Source organism: Passer montanus, unplaced genomic scaffold (genome assembly GCF_014805655.1).
Source record: "Passer montanus isolate IOZ18808 unplaced genomic scaffold, ASM1480565v1 scaffold121, whole genome shotgun sequence".
In the NCBI taxonomy this organism is placed as follows: Eukaryota; Metazoa; Chordata; class Aves; order Passeriformes; family Passeridae; genus Passer; species Passer montanus.
In genome coordinates this window covers 93,805-118,531 of record NW_024358834.1, presented here as the reverse complement: position 1 = coordinate 118,531, position 24,727 = coordinate 93,805, and the positions used below count along the sequence as shown (strand labels likewise).

At 45.5% G+C, this 24,727-nt stretch overlaps 1 protein-coding gene across 4 annotated transcripts in view; it reads left to right on the top strand.

Moving 5' to 3' along the window:
• The window catches only part of SLC7A10 (solute carrier family 7 member 10), a 39,476-nt gene extending 15,273 nt beyond the window's left edge, over positions 1-24,203 (top strand). Inside the window, exons 2-11 of one of the 4 annotated variants that reach the window (XM_039698163.1) lie at positions 6,904-7,108; positions 13,479-13,630; positions 14,331-14,456; positions 15,727-15,880; positions 17,608-17,731; positions 17,828-17,931; positions 18,945-19,041; positions 22,763-22,912; positions 23,154-23,331; positions 23,853-24,203. In XM_039698163.1, coding sequence (XP_039554097.1) covers positions 6,904-7,108; positions 13,479-13,630; positions 14,331-14,456; positions 15,727-15,880; positions 17,608-17,731; positions 17,828-17,931; positions 18,945-19,041; positions 22,763-22,912; positions 23,154-23,331; positions 23,853-23,995 — 1,433 coding nt within the window. In that variant the 3' untranslated portion in view covers positions 23,996-24,203. Of the gene's footprint in view, positions 1-6,903; positions 7,109-13,478; positions 13,631-14,330; positions 14,457-15,726; positions 15,881-17,607; positions 17,732-17,827; positions 17,932-18,944; positions 19,042-22,762; positions 23,332-23,852 lie in introns of all 4 variants that reach the window. The other 3 variants (XM_039698162.1, XM_039698165.1, XM_039698164.1) reach the window with 3 other exon arrangements.
• Positions 24,204-24,727: the final 524 nt, after the last annotated feature.

Below are 24,727 nucleotides of genomic sequence, written 5' to 3'. Positions count from 1 at the left end.
TGAATACCGTGTTACTAAAACAGAGGCTGGAAATCTTTCTTGATGAAGTTTCTCTTGGTTAACCTGCTCCTGTTGAAGAAAAGTAATTGACAAATTATCACTAATTTTACAAAAAGGTAGAAATTTTAAATCACCACAGTTTTGGGGGTTTAAGCTGCTGGGTACTTTGGCAGAGGTTGGATTACTAATGGCCTGACATGGTCAGTCTCCTGTGGCAAGCAGCAGGCTTTGCTGAATAGCAAAGCACTGCAGTGCCATAAATGCATCTTGCAGGATTAGAGTACTGCATTCCTTTAGGGCTGCCTTCCACTGCCAGTGGAAAGGGAACCCAAACAAACCATCACCATTAAGCAGTTTATATACCTTAAGCCAGAGCCAAATGTGCAGCTTACTACTTTTAAAGAACCATTCAAATGGGCCCAGATATATTAAAGGTCCTGTGAAGACTGAGGGTAGCACAAATTTACCTTGATTGCTCTTCTCTAGATTGTGATTTTTTCATCTAATTGCAGCACAGCTGCCTAACACACTCCTAAAACCACAACAATGCAGCTGCCATGCACAAGGTGTATCCACTTGCTAGTTCTGTTTATCAGTGGTCTTTGCAATTCAATAAGTCCTATATTTTCTTAAAATAACAGATGAGAGGGCAGAGGTTGTTCTCTCTCTGGGGAAGGATACATGCCATCATCCTGCAGACTGGTTGAGAACAGAAACCCAAAAATTTGGCACCCACAGTAACATTCGCTAAAATTCAGGATAAGAATGATATTCCATCCTTGCCACGGCTCTTCAGGTTCTCCAGATAACAAATATTTCCAGCCCATTTCCCCCCAGATGGGCAAGTCTGCTTTTTCCCTGTCCTTCGTGCAGCTGGGCAGGGCACAGCTGTGCCTTGCTGAGCAGATATTGATTTTTAATATATAGAAATTTAAATTTACAGCTCTCCACAGTACCTCATGCAATAGCAAAATCTAACCCTAATCACTGGAACAGACTGTTGCACACCTTGTAAGGCTGCATCAGGTACCATTAGTGAATCTATGCCTGAAATATTTACTTTTCTTAACTCAGTTTTCTGTTCTATCCTCACCTTCATGGTTAGAAAATTTTGGTTGTTCAGGCCCTCATGGACTACACCTGCATATTGGTGCTCAGAAGGTAAATGATCATCTTTATACATCTAATAGAAGTTAAAGAAAACTCTCCTTTCAGTATTAGAAGCAGCCTGATTTTTAAAATCTTTAAAGTTGTGTGTAGTATAATCAGATTATAAATTCTTAACACAGTAAAATCCAGTTGGAATGCTGGAACAGCAGTTTATAATGGCTGGTCATGTTCTGACTTGCTAGGAATTTTAACATAAATATTTGAAGTCAGGTGTTAAGTTTAATTTTGTTAAATACTAATCCCTGTAGACATTAAATTATCACTGTTATTTTTACAGACATTTTTGAGGGGGTTTTTTTGCAAGCATATTAGCAGAGCAGCCATAATTCATTTTCCACTGATACAGAAGTTCCATTTTTTCACTTGCATATAAAATTAAATGGCTATTATTTTAATTCCAGGCTTTATAGATCCTTTCATTCTTTACCTGTTTTTCATTAAGAGTTTTCTGAATGTTATTTAAAAACAAAGAACTCCAGGAAATTGCATCCAATCCCTTAACTGCCACATAGCCTAAATTCATGTTTGATTAGAGGTTAAGAAAACTCACTTGAAGTGTTTGATGGTTTTAATTCTGTCGAGTCCCTACAGCCTAGCAATTTTTTAGGCCTGTTGTCTTGATTCAGAATTTCATTTAGTCTTTGTATTTCAGTGGGGCAGGAGGGGACACTTCAGTCCTTGCATTGGATGTGCACTTGTGTGGTGCATGGCAGCCTCCTCTCCCAGCACGAGCTGAGCCACAGCTCCAGCTCAGCCAGGGCAGAGAGCAGCAAGTTTATTGACTGTGAATAAACAGAGCCATTGGGACTGTCTGTGCTGCCACAGAACTTCCAGTTTGCACCAAAATTATGAGCTGCTCATTTTACTTCTTGACTGGTTTTGTATCTGTGTCATGCCCTGAGTTCACAAAGGGGCAGTGGCAGTCAAAACCGGTCACTAACATCCTCAGCTGGGAGTGTTTAACTCCTGGCAGCCAATTAACTGGCAATTAGCTGCACCAGAAGCTGCTTCATTTAGCAGATTTCTGCTAAATACGTACATAAATAAATATCATGATGAGTTACATCGTCACCATTATTGACATAATCCACCTCATATTTAATTTGGATTTAAACAGTTTGCAAAGCACAATTCCTTTTGATTAAGCTTCTTTGTTGCTGTTGCCAAACAGGATTCTCAATTCTTTACAATATTTTCTACTGAAAAAGATATATTTATTTATAATTCCTAGGCAGGATGCAAAGCTTCAGCATTTGTTGATAAGAGAACTTTTTTAAGCAGTGACACAGACTGTCATCCTGTTGGCCTGGGCAATGTCTACCTAGATGTGGGAGTCCTGAGAGAATGGGAGAAGTTTTTGATTGTTATTCTATTCTCAATGAAAACTGCCTGTTGAGGATACAGTATACCAATATATCAAGAGAGAGCTGTACCTGAATGAGGTTGGTCACAACATTTACTTTAAAGAAAAAACCAATTCCATTTTCTACAGCTTGCACACACTGACACCCAGTAACGGGTGCCAGACTTGCCCTTCACAGTAAATATACCCAGACACACACTCAGACCATCTGTCACAGCTGCAGCAGTCAAACACCCACTCTGCAGCTGGGATATCATCTCTGATGATGCTCATACTGTGACTGAGCTGTCTCACTGGCTCCTCTTGTGGTTCAGTAACCAGGGGATGCACCTGCACACCAGCGCTGAGGGCAGCAGGACACCCAGGCTTTGTGTCTGCTAACCCAGCACTGCCTTTGGGCATCACCCTGCCCACCTGAGCCCTGCACTGGGTGCTGTGTGCCCACCCCGAGTGTGGAGTGCCATCCCCTGAGGACACTCCATGGAATGTGAGTGACTGCTGCAGCAGTCTGGCAGGATTCTGCTCATGAACCGTGCTCAGTTCTTCAGCCTGCTCTAATCCCTCACTGAACAACTAGGCACAAACTGATTTACCTCACTGTGCCCAGAACAGAATAAAAAGGCACAGAATTTCTTTGCTGTTAATACTTCACTTTGAAGGGGAAAGAGCTGCTTAGACAAATTACTGATCCACTCAGAATTTCAGATGTACAACAGATCTTTACAGAAATGTGCATGCAATAAAAAGGCATGAGTGATATTTTTCTTTGCTAGCTATACAGGAAATTGTTTGGTTTTATCCAAGGAATACCAAATATGGTCTCTACATATAATAAATCTATTCTTACAGAACTGATGGATACTTTCAACAGGCTGCAAGATCCACTGTTTTTATAGTCTGTGTGTATTGTGTGCTGCAGATGAATAAAAGATGCCCTAAGGATTTTGCATACTAAGTGAATATACCAAGTATTGCCAAGCTCCTTTATTTTCTCACAAGCACAGGGATACTGTTTTCCTTCAAAGTGCAGTTCTTGAAGTGTCTTGGTGAGGATTCAGCTTTTGTTTAAGAAATGAGTTTCAGTTCTCATAGTTATATTAAAAGACATCAAAACCCCATACCTGACCCCAAATGCACTCTCATAGTTCAAAAGCCAAAGGCAAAATGAAAACACTGGATTTTCCAATAAACCCAATGTCCCAATGTTCACATCATTACCACAGTTCCCAAATGGTTTAGCTCTACATGAGGTGCTGACCTCAGAACAAAACTACACACTGCATGTGTGTGACTGGTGTGGGAAACCCACTACAGGGCCAGGTCACAAAAGATCCTAAACAGAATTAGACAAACAACTGGAGATTTGAAAGGGTGGGGGGTTTGGCATTCTTTTCACAGAAAACCAGGTTTGGGACCCACTTGCACTGAGTGAGAGATGGAGCATGGCTGATGGCAGAGGCTGGACCCCTTCACAGCCGTGTGGCAGAGCTGGGTTGGGTTCACCCCACCCAGGAGCCACAAGCTGGGCTGCTTGGGCTGAGCAAGCAGCTCACAGAGGACAGGCTGGGCTCCCCATCTGCAGCTTTGTCTGAGCAGGAAACTGCCAGAACTTTCTTTGTTTGAGGGGAATAATTTCTGGGTGCAACTATCTGCAGGAGCAGGACAAGGATCAGACAGATTTCTGGATGGTTCTTCCATGCAAACATTCTACTAATTTTACTACCAGCACTGCTGGATATGTTACTTGACTGGAGAGATAAAAAGACACAAAAGACACAGACATTTTTTCCTTTTTTTTTTTTTCTTTTTTATTCCCCTCCCCCATTTCCTATTTTTCTAGGATGTGGAAACTGCTCTCAACATTGTCCCAAAAAAAAAATAATAATAATCATGACACTGGATAAGATCTCAAAAGTGATATATATATATTTCAGGATATTTTGCTTGCCTTCTGACTCATAAGGGTTGGTAACATAATTTTTAAACAAAAGCTGAGGTTGTCGTAGTATTCCATATTATTGTGAAAAGGAGGAAAAAAGGCAACAAACACCAAGAAACAAGAGATGACAAAATACCATGGTATGTATGGGAAAGAGTGCATATTGCATTTTCTCACCCCTAAAGCTGCTCACCAAATTCCCTCCAGTTCCTGCTGACCAAGACCTCCTGAAAACTGCTTCTCATCAGGCAGTTTCTGACACCATAATTTCTGGAGCATTTCAGTATCTCCACCACACCTATTTTTAAACATGTCCTACACCAAGTGAAGTGAAGGTACTTTTTGGGCACATTTACCACATTCATGGCAGATTTTCATGAGAACATTTTGTTATCAGAAGGGGTGTAGCACTTCCACTCCTACTGATATGGATTTTGCACATGTTGTGAATGCAAAGTAATATGAAATCCATAATGACTTTGGAAGGCAATTTTGCCTTATTCTTTATTCAGTCATGAAGGATATTACATTTTTTAATAATATGATTCACTACTTAATTTACAAAATAAATTAGTAGAATGTTTGTATGAAAGAACTATCCAGAAATCTGTCTGGTCCTTGTCCTGCAGATAGTTACACCCAGAATGTATTCTCCTTAAACAAAGAAAGTTCTGGCTGTTTCCAGCTCAGAGTTGCAGATGAGGAGGACTGCTTTGGCAGTCTTACCATAACCTGCTCCCTGCAGTTACACCTCCCCAGGAGCCAGCTCTCTCCCCTGGGCTCATCACAGCATGGCCAGGTCACACTGCTTCCCACGGTGCTGCTGATGCTTGTGTCTCCATTCCCCACCCTGCTGCAGGTCTGTCCATCCCCACAGCAGCTGAGTGGTACAGAGAGCCCAGCTCAGCCCCTGCCAGCAGCACGAGCAGCTCTGCAGACACCCTGAAATGTTGGGTTTCTTGTCCATTACCAGTTTGAGGGATGCCAGGCTGTGTTTGGATTGCATCCTTTCCTCGTGTATGGACAACATGGAAAGGTGACCCAAGGGATAGGGGTGGAAACTGAGAGCCTGCTGAAGGGTGAGCATTTGCATCTGCTCTTTGCTGCCAAAAATAGCAGCAAACCTGAGCTAAAGTGAACAAGAGCAGGAGGAGATGGCAGTGGACCCATTTAGGGGTTATTCTGTCTTTGGGCATTTGGTCAGTGCTGGAGTGGCCAGAAAGGAATGTGACTCCATCCCAAGGAGGCAAGGGAAACCTACAGATATGTCTTGGTAAAAAACACTATGTCTGAACTTCAGCATGCTCCCCAGAATACCAGCAGCTCCTCCCAGCAGTGCAGTGTTTTCAGGCACGTTGATCTGTGGAAAATGCAGGTAGACAGGTATGTATGCTGGCAGGTAGCAGATCATTAAGGGGATTTTATCAGTTAAGGTCTTTCCCCATATGCATGAGCATAGCCATGATATTTTCTGAAAAATCCTTTTGCCAGGATTTTCTCCTGAGAAGCCTGAGGAAAGAAATGTAAACAATAACTATCTGCTGCTGTGGAATGCAACAGGTGCATCTGTGATTGGGGCATGTTGGTTGTTTCTAATTAATGGCCAATCACAGTCAGCAGGCTCAGACTCTGAGCAAGCCTGGTGTCACCCCGGCCACTGCCACCCTCTGTGCCCGACCCTGAGCCAGCTGCTCACCCACCATGTAACACACGCTGGCCCCACATGGAAAAAGAGCACCTGGAGGTTTCCAGCACTCCTTTTCTACACCCGGCACTGCTTCAGCTCACATCATCTCAACTGTCTCATATTGTCCAATATTTTAGCCATGCCACATTATAACTTTAAATTTCATGGCCGATCACTAAGCAGCACAGGTATTGGAAGTACAAAATGCTTTATGGATTTTTAATATTTCAGGCTTTGAGATTACTTTTTCAAGCTCAATCTTAAATCCATCCTTGGTGGCAAACACGCCCTTTGGGCCCATCGTTATAGACAATGCTACTCTCTTATTTTTTGACCTTCCAAACTCCCTGGAAATGGACCTTAACTTGTTCAAATTCCTCATAGGAGTGGATGAAAAGTCTTCAGTACAAAGTCACTTCTTACTCCTTGCAGTAATATGCTTGGGCATGGCAGCTGAGGGTTATGCAAGCTGAGGAAGTTGATGGCAGAAAACTCATGGATCCTCAGCTGAGACTTCAGCAGAGGTGGACACAAATTTACCACTTTTCATTGCTGGCAACACCTCTGTCAGGGCATAATCAGAAAAAACTGCAGTCATGCAAAATCTGAAAGGGGAGCACGGGGGTGGCATGGCTGAGTTTTTTATTTGAGTGGGGGCTCTGGGCTTGTTTGTCTTGTTCAGAATAAATAAAAGCCAGCTATTTCCTTTCTTTGTCCTGACTGCTGACGTGTTGTCCCTTGCAGGTAACATCATAGGCTCTGGGATCTTCATCTCCCCGAAGGGAGTTCTGGAGCACGCGGGCTCGGTGGGCCTGGCTCTCATCATCTGGGTGCTCGGTGGAGGCGTGGCTGCCCTGGGCTCGCTCTGCTACGCTGAGCTGGGGGTCACCATCCCCAAGTCGGGAGGGGATTATTCCTATGTCACAGAGATTTTTGGTGGGTTAGCTGGGTAAGTACCCTGTCTCTATAAACTCATTTGAAAGCACATTTCTGTCGTGTGTTTGGTGTGGGAAAGCCATCGGACTTGGAAGAGACAACCTTTGTCAATAAAAATGCTTCAGCAAAATCAATCTTTCTGTTCTCTGTTAGAAATACCAAATTGTCCCTACACAGACCTCCCAGTGCTGTTTTTCAAGAGAAGGTGACAGATCCTTTCACTTCCCTCACTGCCCCAAAGTCCAGGGCAGAAGAGGGTGATGCTGTGTCCGAGTGATCCTCCTGTGTGCAAGCCATCAATGATCAGTGCCTGGTGCTGAGGAGCTTTACCCATCCCAGGCCAGGCTGCAGCTACTCCCCAAAATAAAGCAAAGCTGCTTGACTTGCTGTCCAGAATAACCAAGAGTTGTAAACACAGAGAGGGGGGAATGCTAACTCAGGGAAGGATTTCTCTTTGAAAATAGTACTGAGGGAGTAGTGTGGCCAGGTGAGGAAGGGACAAGTGAGAGGAGGTTATCTTTTTTATTTCATTGTACGCTTTTTGATGTATTCCACACAATAAATTAAGCTGTCAGCCTGTACTCAAAGACTACTAGAGTAGCACCAGAATGTTCTTAGCAGCTCTCTCATTGTGAGTAGAGAGGCCATAACATGTGCTGGTGGCTTAGTTAAGAAAAATAAGCACCAGTACAGAAAACTAGAGAAAGACTAAGGAAAAAACCCCCACCAAACCAGAGAATTCCTTCTCATGTTAGATGGAAAATGAGCTTATAACAGTTTTGCTGGCTGCTGAGCAAGGACAAATCAGAACAGGCATAACACAGGCAGTGTGTCACCCTGTCCCAAAGGCTGTCCTCTCATGCCTGCCTCAGCCCAGTGTCACACAGGCACAGGGCACAGCCAGCACTGCAGACTTGCCTGCTCACAAGGTGCATTTCTGATGCTTGTCAAGCTTCAGCCATTGCCTCCTGCTGGTTCGTGAATTCTGTGTTTCTTTAGTGGATGGAGTCTCTGACTGCTGTCCTGCTTTGCACAGAAAAGTACACTGAGATCACAGAGCAGCAACAACAGCATTGGCTTGGCTAACCAAATCCCAGCTCCACTCAGGTGTGTTCCCTCCTGGGGCAGGAGCTGCACAGCAGAGCTCCTGCTCTCCAGGCCACTGCCTGCTGACAGGAGCAGTGTGTACAAGCTGGGACAGGGGGCTGAGAGCACAGAACCCCACAAACTGCCACAAGTCCCATCCCTGGAACACCACTGTGAAGGAGGCCAGCAACATGAGATCCACAAAGCCAGAGGAATTGTGCTTCCTAGGGGGGGAAATGAAACTACTTAGAAATCAAGTGCAACTAAAATTAAATGTAATTTAATTAAAATGAATTTAAATTGCTCCTCAGCTCCCTCTGCCACATTCAGAGAACTTCCCTGATCCCTGCAAACACCAAGCTGTGCAGCTGCTGTAACAAACCACACACCCTCTGATTGATCACTCCCCAGCATGTCCCTGGGGACAGTCTCACCTCCCAAGGCAGGAAATTCTGCTTGGGCAGCATTAATTGGTGTCCAGGCTTGTAATGCACAAGCAATATCAAAAAAGCACAACCTGTCACCTGAAGGGAAGTAGTGCTCCCATCCTTCCTGTGTAGAGATGTGAGCTCTTCTCTCAAGAAACTAAATAGTTCCACTATTATGACAAAGGATTGCATTAGACAAAAACCATCAGGCAGTTTTGGCATAAAAGGGGAATTTGGGTCATATTTTCCAGTAAAGCCAAGCTGGGATTCTGCCCTGCTGCCCTTTTCTGAGCCACCACCTGAAGGCTGCAGCTTTGGGGAGCTCCAGCACCTCCAGGTTCCCACCTGGGAGTGCCCATCCAGCACTGGCAGGTCACAGGCAGGCTGAGCTTCCAGGGGCCTGCACTGTGCCTGCCTGGGATAAAAACCTCTGCTGCTCTCTTTTGATGTAATCCTTCTACAGCTGAGTACATCAAACTCAGCACACAAAGCTTTGGTGCCCCTGCCTTTCCTGTGCATCTGCTTTTCCCAGTGACCAGCTGGATGTTTTGGTCTATTCATAAAAAGGTGTTTGTTGTAAGTGCACATGCTGTACCCACCCAGACCACAGCAACTCCACTTCTTTTGTCTTGTCCCAGTCTCCCAAAATCCTCCCATTTATTATTTATATATATATATCTATGCAGGTTTTCCTGCCTATACAAGGCACAAAGAAATACTATTTGATTGTGACAGCCACTGGAGTACTTCATGCCCCAGCTTCTGTGTCTGGCAGTACTGATAGCTGGATGCATAACTTTTTATTGAAAAGTTCATCACACACATGGCTAGGTGTGATGTAAGGAGGTGAATGCAACAGCAGAGGCAGGACAGGGCCATCTGCTGAGCTGGCAGGAGCTGTGGCTGCAGAGCAGCAGCCCTGGCTAGCTCGAGGACAGCCTGAAACACTGCTGAGCAGTGGTGGTGGCAAACCTTGGCTGGGGACAGCCCTGAGCAGAGACACTGCCCAGCTCCTGTGGCCAAGGGAGAAGGAAGAGGTGAGGAAGGGTTCCAGTGTTACCAGAGAAAGAGTCTGCTTTCCTCTCTATTTAGGAATTATTGTGGTTTTAAATAACATTTGTGTGTGAGCACAAACTGCAGGGAATGCCCACAGCCTGTGCTGCAGGAGCCCTCTGAGCACAGCTCTCCTTGCATGCATGTGGGCCTGCAAGTCTGGGCAAAAAGAACATTACCCCAAATAATAAATAAAGGCCTAACAGGTATTCTTAATAAATCCAGCTTCACGAAAAACCCTCCAGAGAGCTTCTGATCAATACAACTCCTCCTGAAAGCTCAGCAGTAATGCTGCAGCTAACACAGCTGCTTCACCAGCACAGCCTGCTGACTGCAGGTGTCCTTACCAAAATCAGTGGAGAGTTTGCAGCCAAAGCTTTGATAAGTGCCACTCTAAACTGCAAGTGTAACATGCTTCAAATATACTTTTATGGTTCTTTTTTGTTATTGCAAAATTTTGAATTTTCCAAAGGCAGTAAGTAGGATGGCATTAATAGTGTTCTAACTGGCTCCAGCTTAAACCAGCTCAGTTTTCCTGAACTGTACTGAGGTGAGTTGTACTATAGCACCTGTTTCAAACCCTTTTCTTTTGCTAGTGATGCACAGGTAGGGTACACTGGAATTTTGTATTTTCACAGGCTGCTTTGAATCCACAAATAACACATCTAATTCGAGATCGGGAATATAGCACATCCCAAATAGATATTTGAGAACCAGTTTCACCAAGTCCACTAGATTATTTAGGACCCAGATGAAACCATGTTGTTTATTTCTTTCCACAGGTGAGGGAATTACTATGCAGATGTAACTACAAAAAAATTCCGTTTTGGTCCAGGGATGAGTAGCACTCCACATGAATGTCACACTCCCCAGGAGCAGCTGCTGGCACCACTCACTCTGGGCTGTTTCTAAGGCAGGGGCATGGGCTCTGAGTAGAGAGGATCTCAGTCATATACACACTGATGGGACTGTGGGCCATTAGCTTCAGTGAACTTTGGATCAGGCTCAACGACCAAACACAGCACAGGCCATCCAGCCAGTGCTAGAATACAGGCACAGAGGTTATTTCACCAGCTCCTTCACCACCAGCACATGCAGGAGCTCAGATTTCTCCTGCAAACTCCAGTGTTCAGGAGAAAAAAAAAACCCACCCAAACAATCAAAACCAACCAAACCCAAGCAAAACCAACCAAAGAGCTGCATCTTACAGGCCATCCAGCCAGTGCTAGAATACAGGCACAGAGGTTATTTCACCAGCTCCTTCACCACCAGCACGTGCAGGAGCTCAGATTTCTCCTACAAACTCCAGTGTTCAGAAAAAAAAAACCCCAAACAACCAAAACCAAGCAAAACCAGCCAAAGAGCTGCATCTTCTTTTTTCTTTACATTCAGCTGTCTCAAACCTGTTAAAAAGATCTGATCACTTCTCAGTCAGCAACAAGAGAAGGTTTAGCTTCTCTTATTTTTTTAATCACAGCTACTGAGTAACAGTGAAAGGCTGTAGAGTGGAGTTCCATCTCCATCCCCATCTCCAGTGCTGTAGCTCAGCCCTCAGGACAATAATTCTGCCACTTTCCCTTCTGAAGAACCAAGTCATTCCAGGTGTGCCAACCTCATTCCAGGTGTGTTATGCTGTGTCATCTCCCACATCATCTCCCCACCATCTCTCCATTTTCCCAGGAAAGCCATTCCCAGCCAGCTCCAGTTCCTCATGTGAGCACATGCCAGCGCAGGTGTGCCAACCTCATTCCAGGTGTGTTATGCTGTGTCATCTCCCACATCATCTCCCCACCATCTCTCCATTTTCCCAGGAAAACTCCAGGTCCTCATGCTGCCCTGGCAGCTGCTGGCACTGTGAGCACATGGCAGCACTGCCCCTGGCCCCCACAGCTGCTTGTCTGGGGATGGGATGTGATCTCAGTCACCAGCGTGGTGATCTTTTCCTCAGAAATAGGTTTTGATTAAAACTTACCTATAGAAACACCATAAAAGTGGGCCTACACCTTAGGCAAAGCTTCCTTCTTGTTTTGCTGCCATCTCTCTTTTGAGCTTCACCTTTGACAGTGCAATTTTGTCCCCCCTCTGCTAAATAATGCATTTGCTTTAATTTGTGTTATCAATCCTGCATTTCAATTCCATGACTGTCATTAATCCATTCCCTTCTAAACCATGCTCTTCCCAATACCAGCTACATTACACTCCATATTACAGCACAGAAACAAGGGCCAATTTTGCCTGAAATAGTATGTTCAGAGTTATTCCCCCCACTGAATATTTTACACAATTCTCAGCCTACATGTATAGGCTAAAAATTTGTATAAAATTTGTATGGGTGAAGATAAACATGACAGGGAAAAACTGGTAGCCTCTGCCTGGGCCCTGCCAGTCAACAGCCACACAAAACAGCTTGAGCCCAGGCAGCACCATCAGTATCCTAATCATATTCAGCTAATTGTTATTGTAGTCTTTGGGTCCTGTTTATTCTTCAGTGTGGACCAGCTGAGTTAACTCAGCAAGCAGGATCTGCAGAGCTGTCCCAAGCTGGGTACATCATCAACAACACCAAATAGCACAAAGCAATCACTGGAGAAAACTGCTCTGAACCACGATGAAAAACTTTAGAAATTGAGTGGGGTAAAAAACCAAAAACTGATTCACACAACAAAATAAAGAGAAAGTAAAAAACTGTTGAGTTTATTGTAAAAAACTACAGTGGCAGCTGGGAAGGTACCCAGCTCTTACATTGGTCTGGTTACCAAATTAACTGTTAATTAATTGCCCCATCCTTCTCAGGAACAGGAAGGCAAAGTGAAGGATGGGACTGAGAGACATTCTCCACCTCAGCTGAGGAGCACCCAGCCAGCAGCACTCCCTCCAGGCTGATGGCACAGAGAGAGGCTCCCTCAGCTGTGCCACATTTCAGGGCTGGAAGCAGGGAGCACCCTGGGCGGGTGCAGCCCCTAAAGAGCTACCCATGTGATATAGAAATTGTACTGTCATATTTGGAAATATCATTTCAAATCCTCGTTTGTGTCATGCATCCCTGCATATTATATTTGTGCATGCATGTGAACTGTGTGTGTCTGTGTGTGCATATGCATGGCAAGAAAAACTTCACTGTCTGCAATGACTACTCACTATAGAAATAATAATATTTCAAATATTTTTAAATACTTACCTCATCCACTGCTGCCTTTTTAGCTTTTTTTTTTTTCTCTTTGAACAGAATGAAAAACCAAAATATCTCACACTTTATATTTGCACAATACCTTGTTGGGTGCAATCACCTTAAGCCACAGCTGGAGGCAGGCAGCCAGCCCAGCTGTGAGACCCATCACAAAATACTGCAGCACATCTGCCCTGGCCTGGGTCACAGAGCCAACACCAGTGGTGACAAGAAAGCCCCCAGTGACCAGCAGGGAGCTGGTAGCAGCCCCAAAAGTACAGCTGCTGCCTATGGCTGCAGGCAAAACCCTTCAGAGGTGCCCTCAGTGTGGGGACTACTGTCTGCTGTGGTGACATGTCAGCCCAGGAGCAGCAGAGCTCCTTTCTAGACACAGAGTTAAACCAAAACATGCCTGCTGGTCATAATCCTCGCTCTTCCACACGTTCCTAAACCATGCTTTGCTTTACAAGGTTTCATTTAAAATACAGATTTTGCTGTAAACATGGAAGAAGGGCTGAGGGGAGTCACTCTGGTGTGTGTGACCAGGATGGAGGTGCTCAGCCCTGACACCTTGTGCACAGCTGGCTGTGTGTGCCCTCCTCCAGCACAGCACCAGCACTGCTCTCTTGTGCTTTTCCTTGTCTTTCCAGGTTTCTGCTGCTGTGGAGTGCGGTGCTTATCATGTACCCAACTAGTCTGGCTGTCATTGCACTGACCTTCTCAAACTATGTCCTGCAGCCTGTCTTCCCTAACTGTATTCCCCCCTACAATGCCTCCAGGATCCTCTCCATGGTGTGTTTACGTAAGTATTTGCCTCTTGCACACACACAAATCTTGCCCTGGTTTTACAAGGGACCATTGGAGGGGCCACTGCAGCCAGGCTGGGGTCAGGGCCCCAGCTCCAAAGGCCAGTGGGGAGCTCCCAGGAGAGGCACTGTGACAGGATGGGGCAATTCTGTCCCTTTCCATGTGCCCACAGCAACTGCAGTGCCTGGAGGGAGCCACAAAGGCACCCAAACCCCTGTGGGTGCAGGGAAAGCGGTGCCAGGTGAGCATGTGGGATGGGCAGTGCTGCAGAACCATGGGCACCTGGCACAGGTGACCTTTGAGCTCTTCCCATCTTCTCTCACATCACACAGGTGAGGGTGCAGCAGGCAGCGTGCAGCCAGCTCTGCAGCAGCCACTGCTGGGGCTGGCAGAAGCAAACCTGAGCTGCAGGGCTGAACACTTTCCCTGTTCCTGTGAGTAGCCAATGATCCTGGCACGCTGGGCACGGCTCAGGCACAGTTACTGAGCTGGGGAGAGCCCCTCTGGCAGCACCCACAGGGCTGGTCACTGCCAGGGTGCCCTGCAGCTTGGGAAAGGCAATGCTCCTCCTCACCCTCATTACTAGCCACGCTAGAGCTCCCTGCAGGAACATGAGTGTGTTTGTCACTACTTTGTCTGTATGTTCTTAGATAAACATAATTTCATTTCACTGAATTCAGTCTTTTGCTCTGCAGTCCTCCTGACGTGGGTGAACAGCTCCAGCGTGCGATGGGCGACGCGCATTCAGGATATATTCACAGCAGGAAAACTCCTAGCCCTGACCCTAATCATTATTGTGGGCTTCATACAGATCTTTAAAGGTACTCTGTGAGACAGCTCTAACATTGCTATGGTGCTGTTGATAGACTTGATTTTTTCTCCTCACTGCAATGTTTCCTCCTTACAAACTGACCTGAAGGTGTGCTGGGTTTTGCCAGGCTGTGGGACTGCACACTGACACAGCTGGGGAAGTATGACACAAGGGAGAAATCAGCTGTATCCCCCTAAAAAAGTCCCTTTCCAGTCCCCCTTGTAGGTTTTTGACAGAATAAAGGAGAGCAGCTCACAACGTTTTGGAATAGTTACTTAACATTTTTAATCTGTTGTGCATTCCTTGAATTTGAAGTGCTCTGGATGTAAAAGGAATAAGCAATACCTTGCCTAGGGCAGGAAGATACCTGCTTCATTTCAGGCACTAGTCCAATTTCCTAAAAAAAAATCACTTATAAGATTAAAGATAGGTGAAAAATGTCTCACTGATTCACCAGTCATTGGAAAGCCAAAAGTACAAAAGACTTATAATATTTTTATCATGTATGTGATGAGTCAAATAAAGAACAAAGAAATGTGACATTTACAGAGAGCAGAAAACTTCTTTTCTCTTTGGAATAGTTACTTAACATTTTTAATCTGTTGTGCATTCCTTGAATTTGAAGTGCTCTGGATGTAAAAGGAATAAGCAATACCTTGCCTAGGGCAGGAAGATACCTGCTTCATTTCAGGCACTAGTCCAATTTCCTACAAAAAGTCATTTATAAGATTAAAGATAGGTGAAAAATGTCTCGCTGATTCACCATTCATTGGAAAGCCAAAAGTACAAAAGACTTGTAATATTTTTATCATGTATATGATGAGTTATATAAAGGACGAAGAAATGTGACATTTACAGAGAACAGAAAACTTGTTTTCCTAGTGGTGCTAGTCCAACAGTCTTGACAAATCTTTCAGACACATAGACGTTTTATTTTCAAGGATATCTACTAAACAACACCAAACTCTTGTAAAAGAGATTGGCATTAAGGGCAGGTAGGAATTTGCACTGCCAAGGATCCACCCTCAGCCAGTGCAGGTTGCCAAAGGGTCTCATGAGCTGCTGTGGCACAGATGTGGTGGAGGGTGCCAGGGGAGCCTGAACTGCCTGACCAGGACCCTGTCCTGCAGAAAGCACTGCAGCTGCTGTGTCAGCCCATGGTGGCAGGAACAGCATGAAGTCTCAGTTCTAATAAAGAATAAAAAGCAAAATCTTACCTATTTTGAAGCCTGTGAGGTAGGTAGGTGTGACCTAACATCTGGCTTGCACTCTCTATGCAGGAAACTACAAAGAGTTGACACCAAGCAATGCATTCAGATTTTGGATGACTCCATCTGTGGGACATTTAGCATTAGCTTTTCTTCAAGGGTCCTTTGCATTCAGTGGATGGAACTTCTTGAACTATGTCACAGAGGAGCTGGTTGATCCCCGCAGGCAAGTATCCACTCCTTGATGCTCTCCCTGGAGGGCTCAGACTTTGGAGCTGTCTGGTAGCATTGCTCATTTCATAAGGGGCTGCAATGCATTCCATGTCCCTGGGACTGGTCCTTCTAAAGGAGACGAGCTGGTTGATCCCCGCAGGCAAGTATCCACTCCTTGATGCTCTCCCTGGAGGGCTAGGACTTTGGAGCTGTCTGGTAGCACTGCTCATTTCATAAGGGGCTGCAATGGCATTCCGTGTCCGTGGGACTGGTCCTTCTAAAGGAGAGAGAGTTTTGTTCAGAACAGATAGCAGGCACGTTACAGAAACACTGGAATTAGGTGTGAACTGAATGGAAGCACCCCACAGACAAGGCAGTATCTTTATGTCACTATTCAATCGTACTCAACCTTCCATAGGAGAAAATTAACCATGGGTGAGGTGCCACACAAATATCTGCAGCAAGAATCTTCTTTGTCTTAAAAAAGTTGAATTTCCCTGGAAGTTGCTTTGCTTTTTCACCCAAAGCTTCCCACAGACACCTGAAAGGGATGATTGGCTGTGCAGTGAAAGTGGCACTCTGTGCCCCTCCTGCCAAGGCAGCTTACCCTGGGTCACTGCTGATCCTGGCTGTGGGAAGGGCTTGCAAAGGATTTATCACAAGCAGGCTGAGAGGGCTGGAGGGAAAGGGAATTTTAGTTCAGCAAAGCTTAAATGTTTCAGCATTTCTGAGTTAATAAAGTGGAATGGCAAATGTCAGGAGCAGCTCTTGGAGCATTAGTTACTTCTGAGCATCCAGTGCACACAGCAATTAAACAACAAGAAATGTAAGCAGTTACAGCTTGGATGGGAAGGAATTAAAGCTACAGCCTTATGAACATCTCTGCACACCAGCGAGTGGCAAAGTGTGTGTCCAGAAATCTTGGCAGGAATAAAGAAAGTGTGGTCATTATTAAACAACAATATTTTAATGGGCCACCATGATTTCAAAGCTGAATAATAAAAAAGTTATTATTTAAATAAGGTAAATATGGCCTTAGTTGAGAAATAAAGAGAGAATGGAGCAAATGGGCTTTTTTTTATTATTATTATTGTTGCAGCCTTAGTGGAGAAATTAAAGTATTAAAAAAATTGGACAAACAAAACTACTTCTTACTAAATCTATTCAAATTCACAAATCACAAGGTTAAACATGCTTTCTAAAAACTTTATTCCCAAATCTGACACAAATTTTCTGAGAGAAAAATGCATTCTGTTAGCCACAGACCAGCTCAGGTGTGCACCTCTAGGAAGGCTCTGGGCTGGAGATAAGTGCATCTGTACTACTGTAAGCTGTATGTCCTGACCAGGTTCAGGGCACACAATGGGCCAGGGCAGCAGCTGAACAACAGGATCCCCTTCCTTTTCAGAGCAGGTGAAGGTAAAGCAAAGCAAGACATTTTATTCCCCAGGGTGCTGTCCCCAGGGCTTTTGGGGATTTTTCAGTACCGCTCTGTGCCAGTCCCAGTCAAGAGCCCCAAGGAAGCTCCTGTATCTGTCCCCTGGAGCTCCCTGCAGACACAGCATTCCATTGTGGCCTTCCCTAACCTGCAGTGGTCAGAGAGCTGGGGGAAGCTCTGCTTCCCTCAGAAAACACCAAGGAACCACCCAAATGCATGACTGCCCCAGGCCCCACACCGTCGTCGTGGTCTCGCTGTGCATGACTGTAATTTCTTATCTACCCTCCTCATTCTTTTACTAGGAACCTGCCTCGTGCCATATTCATATCCATCCCATTGGTGACATTTGTGTACACGTTCACCAACATTGCATATTTCACTGCCATGTCTCCCCAAGAGCTCTTGTCCTCCAACGCTGTGGCGGTAGTAAGTAAAACCATTCCCTGGATGTGTCAAACACACTTTGATTTCAGTGCTCTGCTTTGCAGTGTGTTTCAGTTTCTCTGCCTTCTGTTGCTTTAGACATTTGGTGAAAAGTTACTGGGCTATTTTTCCTGGGTTATGCCAGTCTCAGTGGCCCTATCTACATTTGGAGGAATAAATGGATACCTTTTTACCTCATCAAGGTTAGATGGAGTACAATTTTATGAACATTATCTGATTTGGGGAGGGGCTGTTTTAATTGCATTTGCTAGAGAAATGCTAGCTAGACATTTTGGATGTTGTAGAGCATGAGTTTGTTGTTGGGTGTGTTGGATACAATCAGTTGTGAATTATTCTGTTTCAAATCAGCAAATGTAATATTGAATCATGAAATTTCTTGCAAATTAACCCTCATGAGTTATTGAAAGTGTTTGCAGATGTGGAATAATTCACAGAAAGAGCCAAACACAGCTTTGGCATGGAACCAAAGTAATTTTATGTCAATAAAGTTCCAGTAGCTCACAGCTAAACTGTGCTTTGCTCAAGGAGGAGTTTTAGGGCCTGGTGCTGTACTCAGTTACAGGCATTTTAATGCTGGAAAATCACCTTTCAAGCAAGATGCTTTGCATGCATACTGCTGATATTTGGGCCAGAATCTGTAAAGTCTGTAAGAGTGTAACCAATAAAGTCTGTTTATAATAACTGACCTGTCTTAATTTAATTTAGAAGTTACAAAGTTTTTTGAGAAAACAGCTGAAGTACCTTGGGAAAATTATTTTTCCCAACCATTTCATGGGTATGATGAAATGCAACAAATTGGAGTGCATATGTAACAGGCTATACACTAAAAAGTGAAAACTAAGGCATGTTAAACCTTATCCAAACCCCTTTTGACACTGTAAATACCCACACAACCTTCAGAGCATTCACCCCTCACTGGGTAAAGAGACAGCTCTGGCCAGCAGATAGTCCTTGGAGGTATTCTGGCATCTCAGAGCAGGTCTGTTCCCAGGTGACATTAGCTGTTAAAGGCCTTGTACCCTGCAGGGTTTAGTTTAAATACCCTTCCCCAGGGACACAGCTGCTGTCTCTGCAGCCACAGCTCCTTTCCATGAGAAAACCAGAGCAGTGGTTGAGATAAGAGGTGTTGTGTGGCTAGGGACTGGAGAGGCTGTTGCACACCCAGTGGATTCATCATTACCCTTCTTATTTCCAGGCTGTGTTTCTCTGGTGCTCGGGAAGGCCACTTGCCAAGTTTGCTGGCCATGATCCATGTCAAGAACTGCACTCCCATCCCTGCCCTTCTCATCTGTGTAAGTTACTGCCCCTGCTCTGTCACCATGCAACCTGCTTTTAGAAACACCAAACCCCTGAGAGGAGCTGGAAAAACTCTTGAGAGGTGGCTTTACCCCTGAATCAGTGGGTCACCCTGAATGGCAGCTGGCAGGTGCCAGCTGAGCAGCTCCATCTGCCCCAGAGCCTTCAGCCTCAGAAATAACTCCTCCTCCTCCTCCTCTCGCTCCCCTCGGCACCTGAAGGGTTTCCCTCATAACCTGAGTTGCAGTGTAAGCTCATTAATTCTTGTTCTGCAGCAAGAGACAGGGACTGGCTTTTGAAACAGAGACACTTCATTTAAGAAAAGACAGGTTCCTTAGACCAACGTTGCCTGCTTCCCACCAGAATCTGGAAACCTCCATGGTCACTGATCCCACTCCAGCAAGGCAGCTTTAGGTCCTGGCACCACAGCCAGAGATATGGGGAGCCCAGGAAAAGGACAAAGTGCTCCAAAAATTACTTTCAACAACCAAGACACATTGTGAGGGGTAGCCAGGCAGTTCTCTGAGGGCCACAGGTATTTTTTTCCACAGGACAAAAAATGAAGTAGTGACAATGATTATTGTAGGGAATCTGCTGAATGGCACACCAGGCAGACAAGAGGTCACCTGCAAAGCCCAGACACCAAGGGGCCAGCTGTGAGGAGTGCTGGGGATCCAGTTCCTGCTGTGCTCCCATGGGAAAAAGATTCCCCTCACTTTTCAGACAGTACAAATTTCCACGAAACTAATGACTTAGGGAAGTTATTATTCAAAACAGATTTGTATGCTTTTATTGATAGTGCAGCTGGAATGCGTGAAGGGTTTTACAGGGGCATAGAAAATGACAAAGAGAAAAATTATTTGTGCTGCTGCTGTCCATGGCCACAGGGCCCAAGCAAAGGAATTCCCCAAAGGCCATTTCCTTGAAATCTTGGCTGCATCAACAGCTGCCAACTGCAGATTTGCCACTGATATCAAAACCACGAGGGTTTGACCCCAGATACTCTAGAAAGATGCATGTTTACATGTCTCCTGGCTCTAACAGCAATTCTGGCACAATACACCCATTATTTCACCAAATAAGATTTTTTTTTCCACCATAAAAGCTCATTCTGCTTTTATGATAAAATATGCATTTTGTTGAGGTTTTATGGCATTCCTGGGGCTTAGTGCCCCATCACAAACATCTTGTGTATTGCCCATTGAAGGTTTGAGGTAAACTGCCCTGGGCAGACATCATGGGATGGGATCCTGTGTTCTGCAGGGGCAGAGCTCCTTTGTCCTTAAAAATACACCAGCTGAAACAACAGCTGAGTGTCAGGGGCTGTTTCTCTGTGGAGCAGCCCCAACAAGAGCAGGCTGCCTGTGGGGTTGGCTGATCCATGCCATGCCAACCCCCTTGAACCACAGTGCAAATCACAGAACCAACATGGCACATTAATTCATCGTTTGAAGGTGTTTTAATGCAGCTCAGTGCACTCCAAATGCTGCTAGGAAATAGTTATTTCTTAACAAATAGAAGGCTACTAATAGTGTAGTGTAAGCAGCTACAACAGCAAACAGGGTCACAATTTAGGCAAAACCAAATTAATACATAAGGTTCCTTGTCTCTTCCATGGAATCATATCTAGCTCTCTGCATGGAGAGCAGTTTTTTTGTACATCAAGAATGCCTATTTCAACACTACCAATGAGACCTTTATTTTCACTGATTTACTATTTTAGTTCCAAAAATCAAGGGGCCAAGCTAAATGTAACACTTGGACTGCAGTTTTTTTATAGGATTGTGGGGAGTGATTCGATGGAAGATTCAGCTAGGTGTGATTCAATGGAAGAGACAAGGAACCTGATGTATTAATTAGGCTTGCCTAAATTGTGGCCCTGTTTGCCGTTGTAGCTGCCTACACTCTACTATTAGTATCTATTTGTTCAGAAATAACTATTTTCTAGCAGCATTTTCTGCAGGATGGTGGGGAGTGGCAGCACCCCCCTTCAGCCACGGGGGGATGGCACCCACACTGTGAGTGGATCTGACACATCAGGGTCACCCACACATGGATCTTGCCACTCAAGTGCCATCACTGCAAAGCCCTCAGTGGCAGCAGGGAGTTGCACACAGTGACACAGTGCACACAGTGACACTGCAGGGGAGAGCAGAGTCTGTGTTGTATGACAGTCAGATATGAGACAGTGCCCAATTTTAAATCCATTTTGTGGTCAGACAGTTCAAGGTGTTGAAATCCCCCTGCCAAGCCTGCAAGGCTTTGAACAGGGGAACAGAGGGACCAACAGGGTGTGTGGCTGTGGTGGTGCTCAGTTCCTTTGCTGGAGGTGCAGAAACCTTCCCTCCTGGGAGGAATTTACTATGGAAAGAGCTAATTGAGAAAAAAGAGACAGAAGCACAAAGGGAGTCTGGATCAACACAAACCAAATCTTGAGCACTCTCTGGAAGGATCTGGATATTTAGTTTCCCTGAGGCTCTGGGCCCCAGTGTTCACTGGGCTGGTATTTTGTGCAGGTGAGTGCTCAGCCCCTGTGGTAGCCAAGAGTGGGTGGGGGGCTCGAGGAGCAGTGCCCTGGCCCCCAAATCAGCTCTCCTGGGCTTACAGTATTGGTGCCTTTTTGCTGGTCCCAAAATCACAAGCTAGACACAGGTGCTGAAAAGGAGTTACCTTCACAAGGACCCTCAGGTGCACAACTCACTCGGTTGAAGGCGACGAAGATGCACACATAACATCAAGTGCATACAATTTCCATATGTTTAGCAAATTAGCATAACTGACAAGAAACCCCATAAATGATGAGGCAATCCCCCTCAGGTCAACCCTTTCTGAATCTCCCCCCCAATTAGATAGGACCTAAACTTTGTTAATGAAAATGTGTCTCAGAGAGTTGGTTTTAACCTTGGCTTTCCAGAAAATCTAAACTTGGACCCCCAGCTTGGAGCCACTGGGGAATTTATTTTGTCTTTCTGTCTAATAGAGTAGGTAAAAAGCTAGCTATCAATACTATAATAGTGTATATAATATAAAGCACTACAAATGTATGTGTACAGAATATAGAGAGAATATAAAAGCAAAAAAGGTGAAAATCAATTCCCTATCAGCATTGGGCAGACATAGAGTTCAAAAAAGCAAGCAAAAGCAAGGAAATGTCCACCATCCATCTGCCAGTTTCCAAACATTAGTACTGCTCATAAGATTGATGATGCTGATCAGCTGTGACATGAGGCAGCAAGAGAAAGGGCAAACCTCTAATTCTTTATAATATACAGAGCACCTGCAACAGCACAGTGCCTGAAACACAACATGTAAAGTCTAAGAAACCCTTTCACCTGGAGTCCTCACCACAAGGTTCAACAGCTTTTAAGACACTTCGCAGAAAAAGGTGGAGTGGGAGGTTTGCCAGCCTTCCCAGCCCTGCCTGCCTACTCATGGGCAGCAGAGACACCTGTGCCAGCACCCCAGGGTGTTTTTAAACAGACCCTCTAGCCTCTGGCTTCAGCATGGCCCAAATCATCCCAAATACCCATTTAGCCCCAGCCCTGGTGGCACAGCCCTGGGGTAAGGAACAGAGCCCCAGGAAGCAGCACACGCTCAGCAGGTGCCACAAACAAAGGGATTTTTTAATGCTTTAATGGGATTTCTGCTTGGTTTTGCTGCTTTTAAGCTGCCTTTTCCAGTAACAGCTGAAGAAGGCTGTGCTTCCTCTCTTTGCAGTGTCTGGCCACGCTCATCATCATGCTGGTTGGAGACACATACACGCTCATCAACTACGTGTCGTTCATTAACTACCTCTGCTATGGAGTGACCATTATAGGCCTGATTGTTTTACGCTGGAAGAAACCCAAAATCTTCAGACCTATCAAGGTGACACTGTTACAGCTACATTTCTGGGTTGTAATAGTCGTGCAAAGGGTGGGATGGGGACACCTCCCAGACCATGTCCCAGGCAGGTCTCTTGTGAACTTGTTGGGATATGCAGAGGGGAGAACGGTGGTGGAGGGAAGGGGACACAGCCTGGGGGGCCTGGAGCCTGCCCTGCCTGCAGCCCCCCACCCCACAGCCACTGCTCTGCACAGTCCTGCTCTGCTCTGCTCTCTCCTGGTAGGTGAACCTCCTCATCCCCATCACCTACCTGGCGTTCTGGGCCTTTCTGCTGGTCTTCAGCCTGTACTCCGAGCCCATCGTCTGTGGGGTTGGACTCATTATCATTTTAACTGGAGTGCCAGTGTTTTTCCTTGGAGTCTACTGGAGAAATAAACCAAAGTGTGTAAATAGGCTAATAGGTAAGCCAGCACTGTCTGCCTCCCTGCCCTCCCTGCTTAAATTCTGTCTTCTGTGTTTTGGTTGTGCTTGGTTTTAATCACTTTGCTCCAAGGTGAGGAATTTCAAACAGGACACTGCAGCCCTCTGCTCTCACTGGAGGGTTTCTGCCAGCTGCACTTGGCTCCACTGCCAGCAGCTCCCCATGGCCAGTGGTCACTGCAGCTGGGCTGACACAGTGCCAGGAGGGCAGCCATGCCATGCTGTGCCATGCCATGCCCCCATCCCATGGATGCCATCCCATCCCCTCAGCCTGCCAAGGCAGCACTGGCAGCTCTGTGAGGGGCTGGGGAAAGATGTCCCTAAAGCTGTCCCACCTTCACTTGCCCTGCTTCAGGAACACTTGGCTGACTGAGCTGGAGAGAGAAGGGTGGGAGGGGGCACTCAGGGCTGGGCAGATCCTTCCCACGTGGCTCCAGCATCACATTTTTGTGTAGAAGACCCCACTAACCACCCAGTAACGCTGGTGATTTGCTCCTTGCAGAGTCCCTGACGTGCTGGGGGCAGAAGCTGTGCTTTGTGGTGTACCCTCAGTGTGGAAGTGCAGAGGAGGACACCTCCTCAGCCCACTCCTGGCGGCTGGTGAGCGAGACAGCAGGGAGGAAATCACAGCAGCGTGGCCTGTGAGGCTGAAGTGGCTTCTTGTTTACATGCTGATTTTTGAAAAAAAAGTTTTTCTGGAAAAAAAATTGTTTTAGAGCACCAATAGTGAAGCCCATAAAATGAGCTACATCCTTTATGGCCTCTGTAGCTTTTAGTTATTCCCTGAGAAAAAAAAATAAAAAAAGAGGAAAAAAAGGAAAAAAAAGAAAATAAATAAAATGTAAAATAAGGAGCTGGTTGTTGTTTTGGTTTTTTTTGTTTTGTTTTTTTTTTCTGGCAGCGTTCTTGCTCAGCAGGGAAAAGCAGCACAGACACAGCTCTGGAATACTGATTTTAGTCACCATGAGGGTCCACCAGAGACACACAAATTTAGGCATTTTAAAACTAGGGCAGTTCCCAACACAAAATCAAAGTACAGAAATCAAGAGAAAGCAAGGAGACCTCTTGCTGTCCCTGGGTGGGGGGAGTGCCAGGAAGGCACAACCCAAAGGATCAGCCCTCCACACAGCTGGAGCACATCCCCAGCCCAGCTCCAAAGAGCCAGGGCTGCGCTGGGCACGGGCCACAGAGTAAAAGCCACAGCACCAACAACCACCTGCAGCACCCCAGCAGCATCCTGGGACACAGCAAAAAGCACACAGAGGTAGGGATCTAAATCTCAGCTTTGCAGTGATCTAAATCTGAAGTGTCGCAGTTTTGTAGTGATCTAAATCTCAAGAAGCTCAGTTTTGCAGAGACCTAAACCTCAAGTATCTC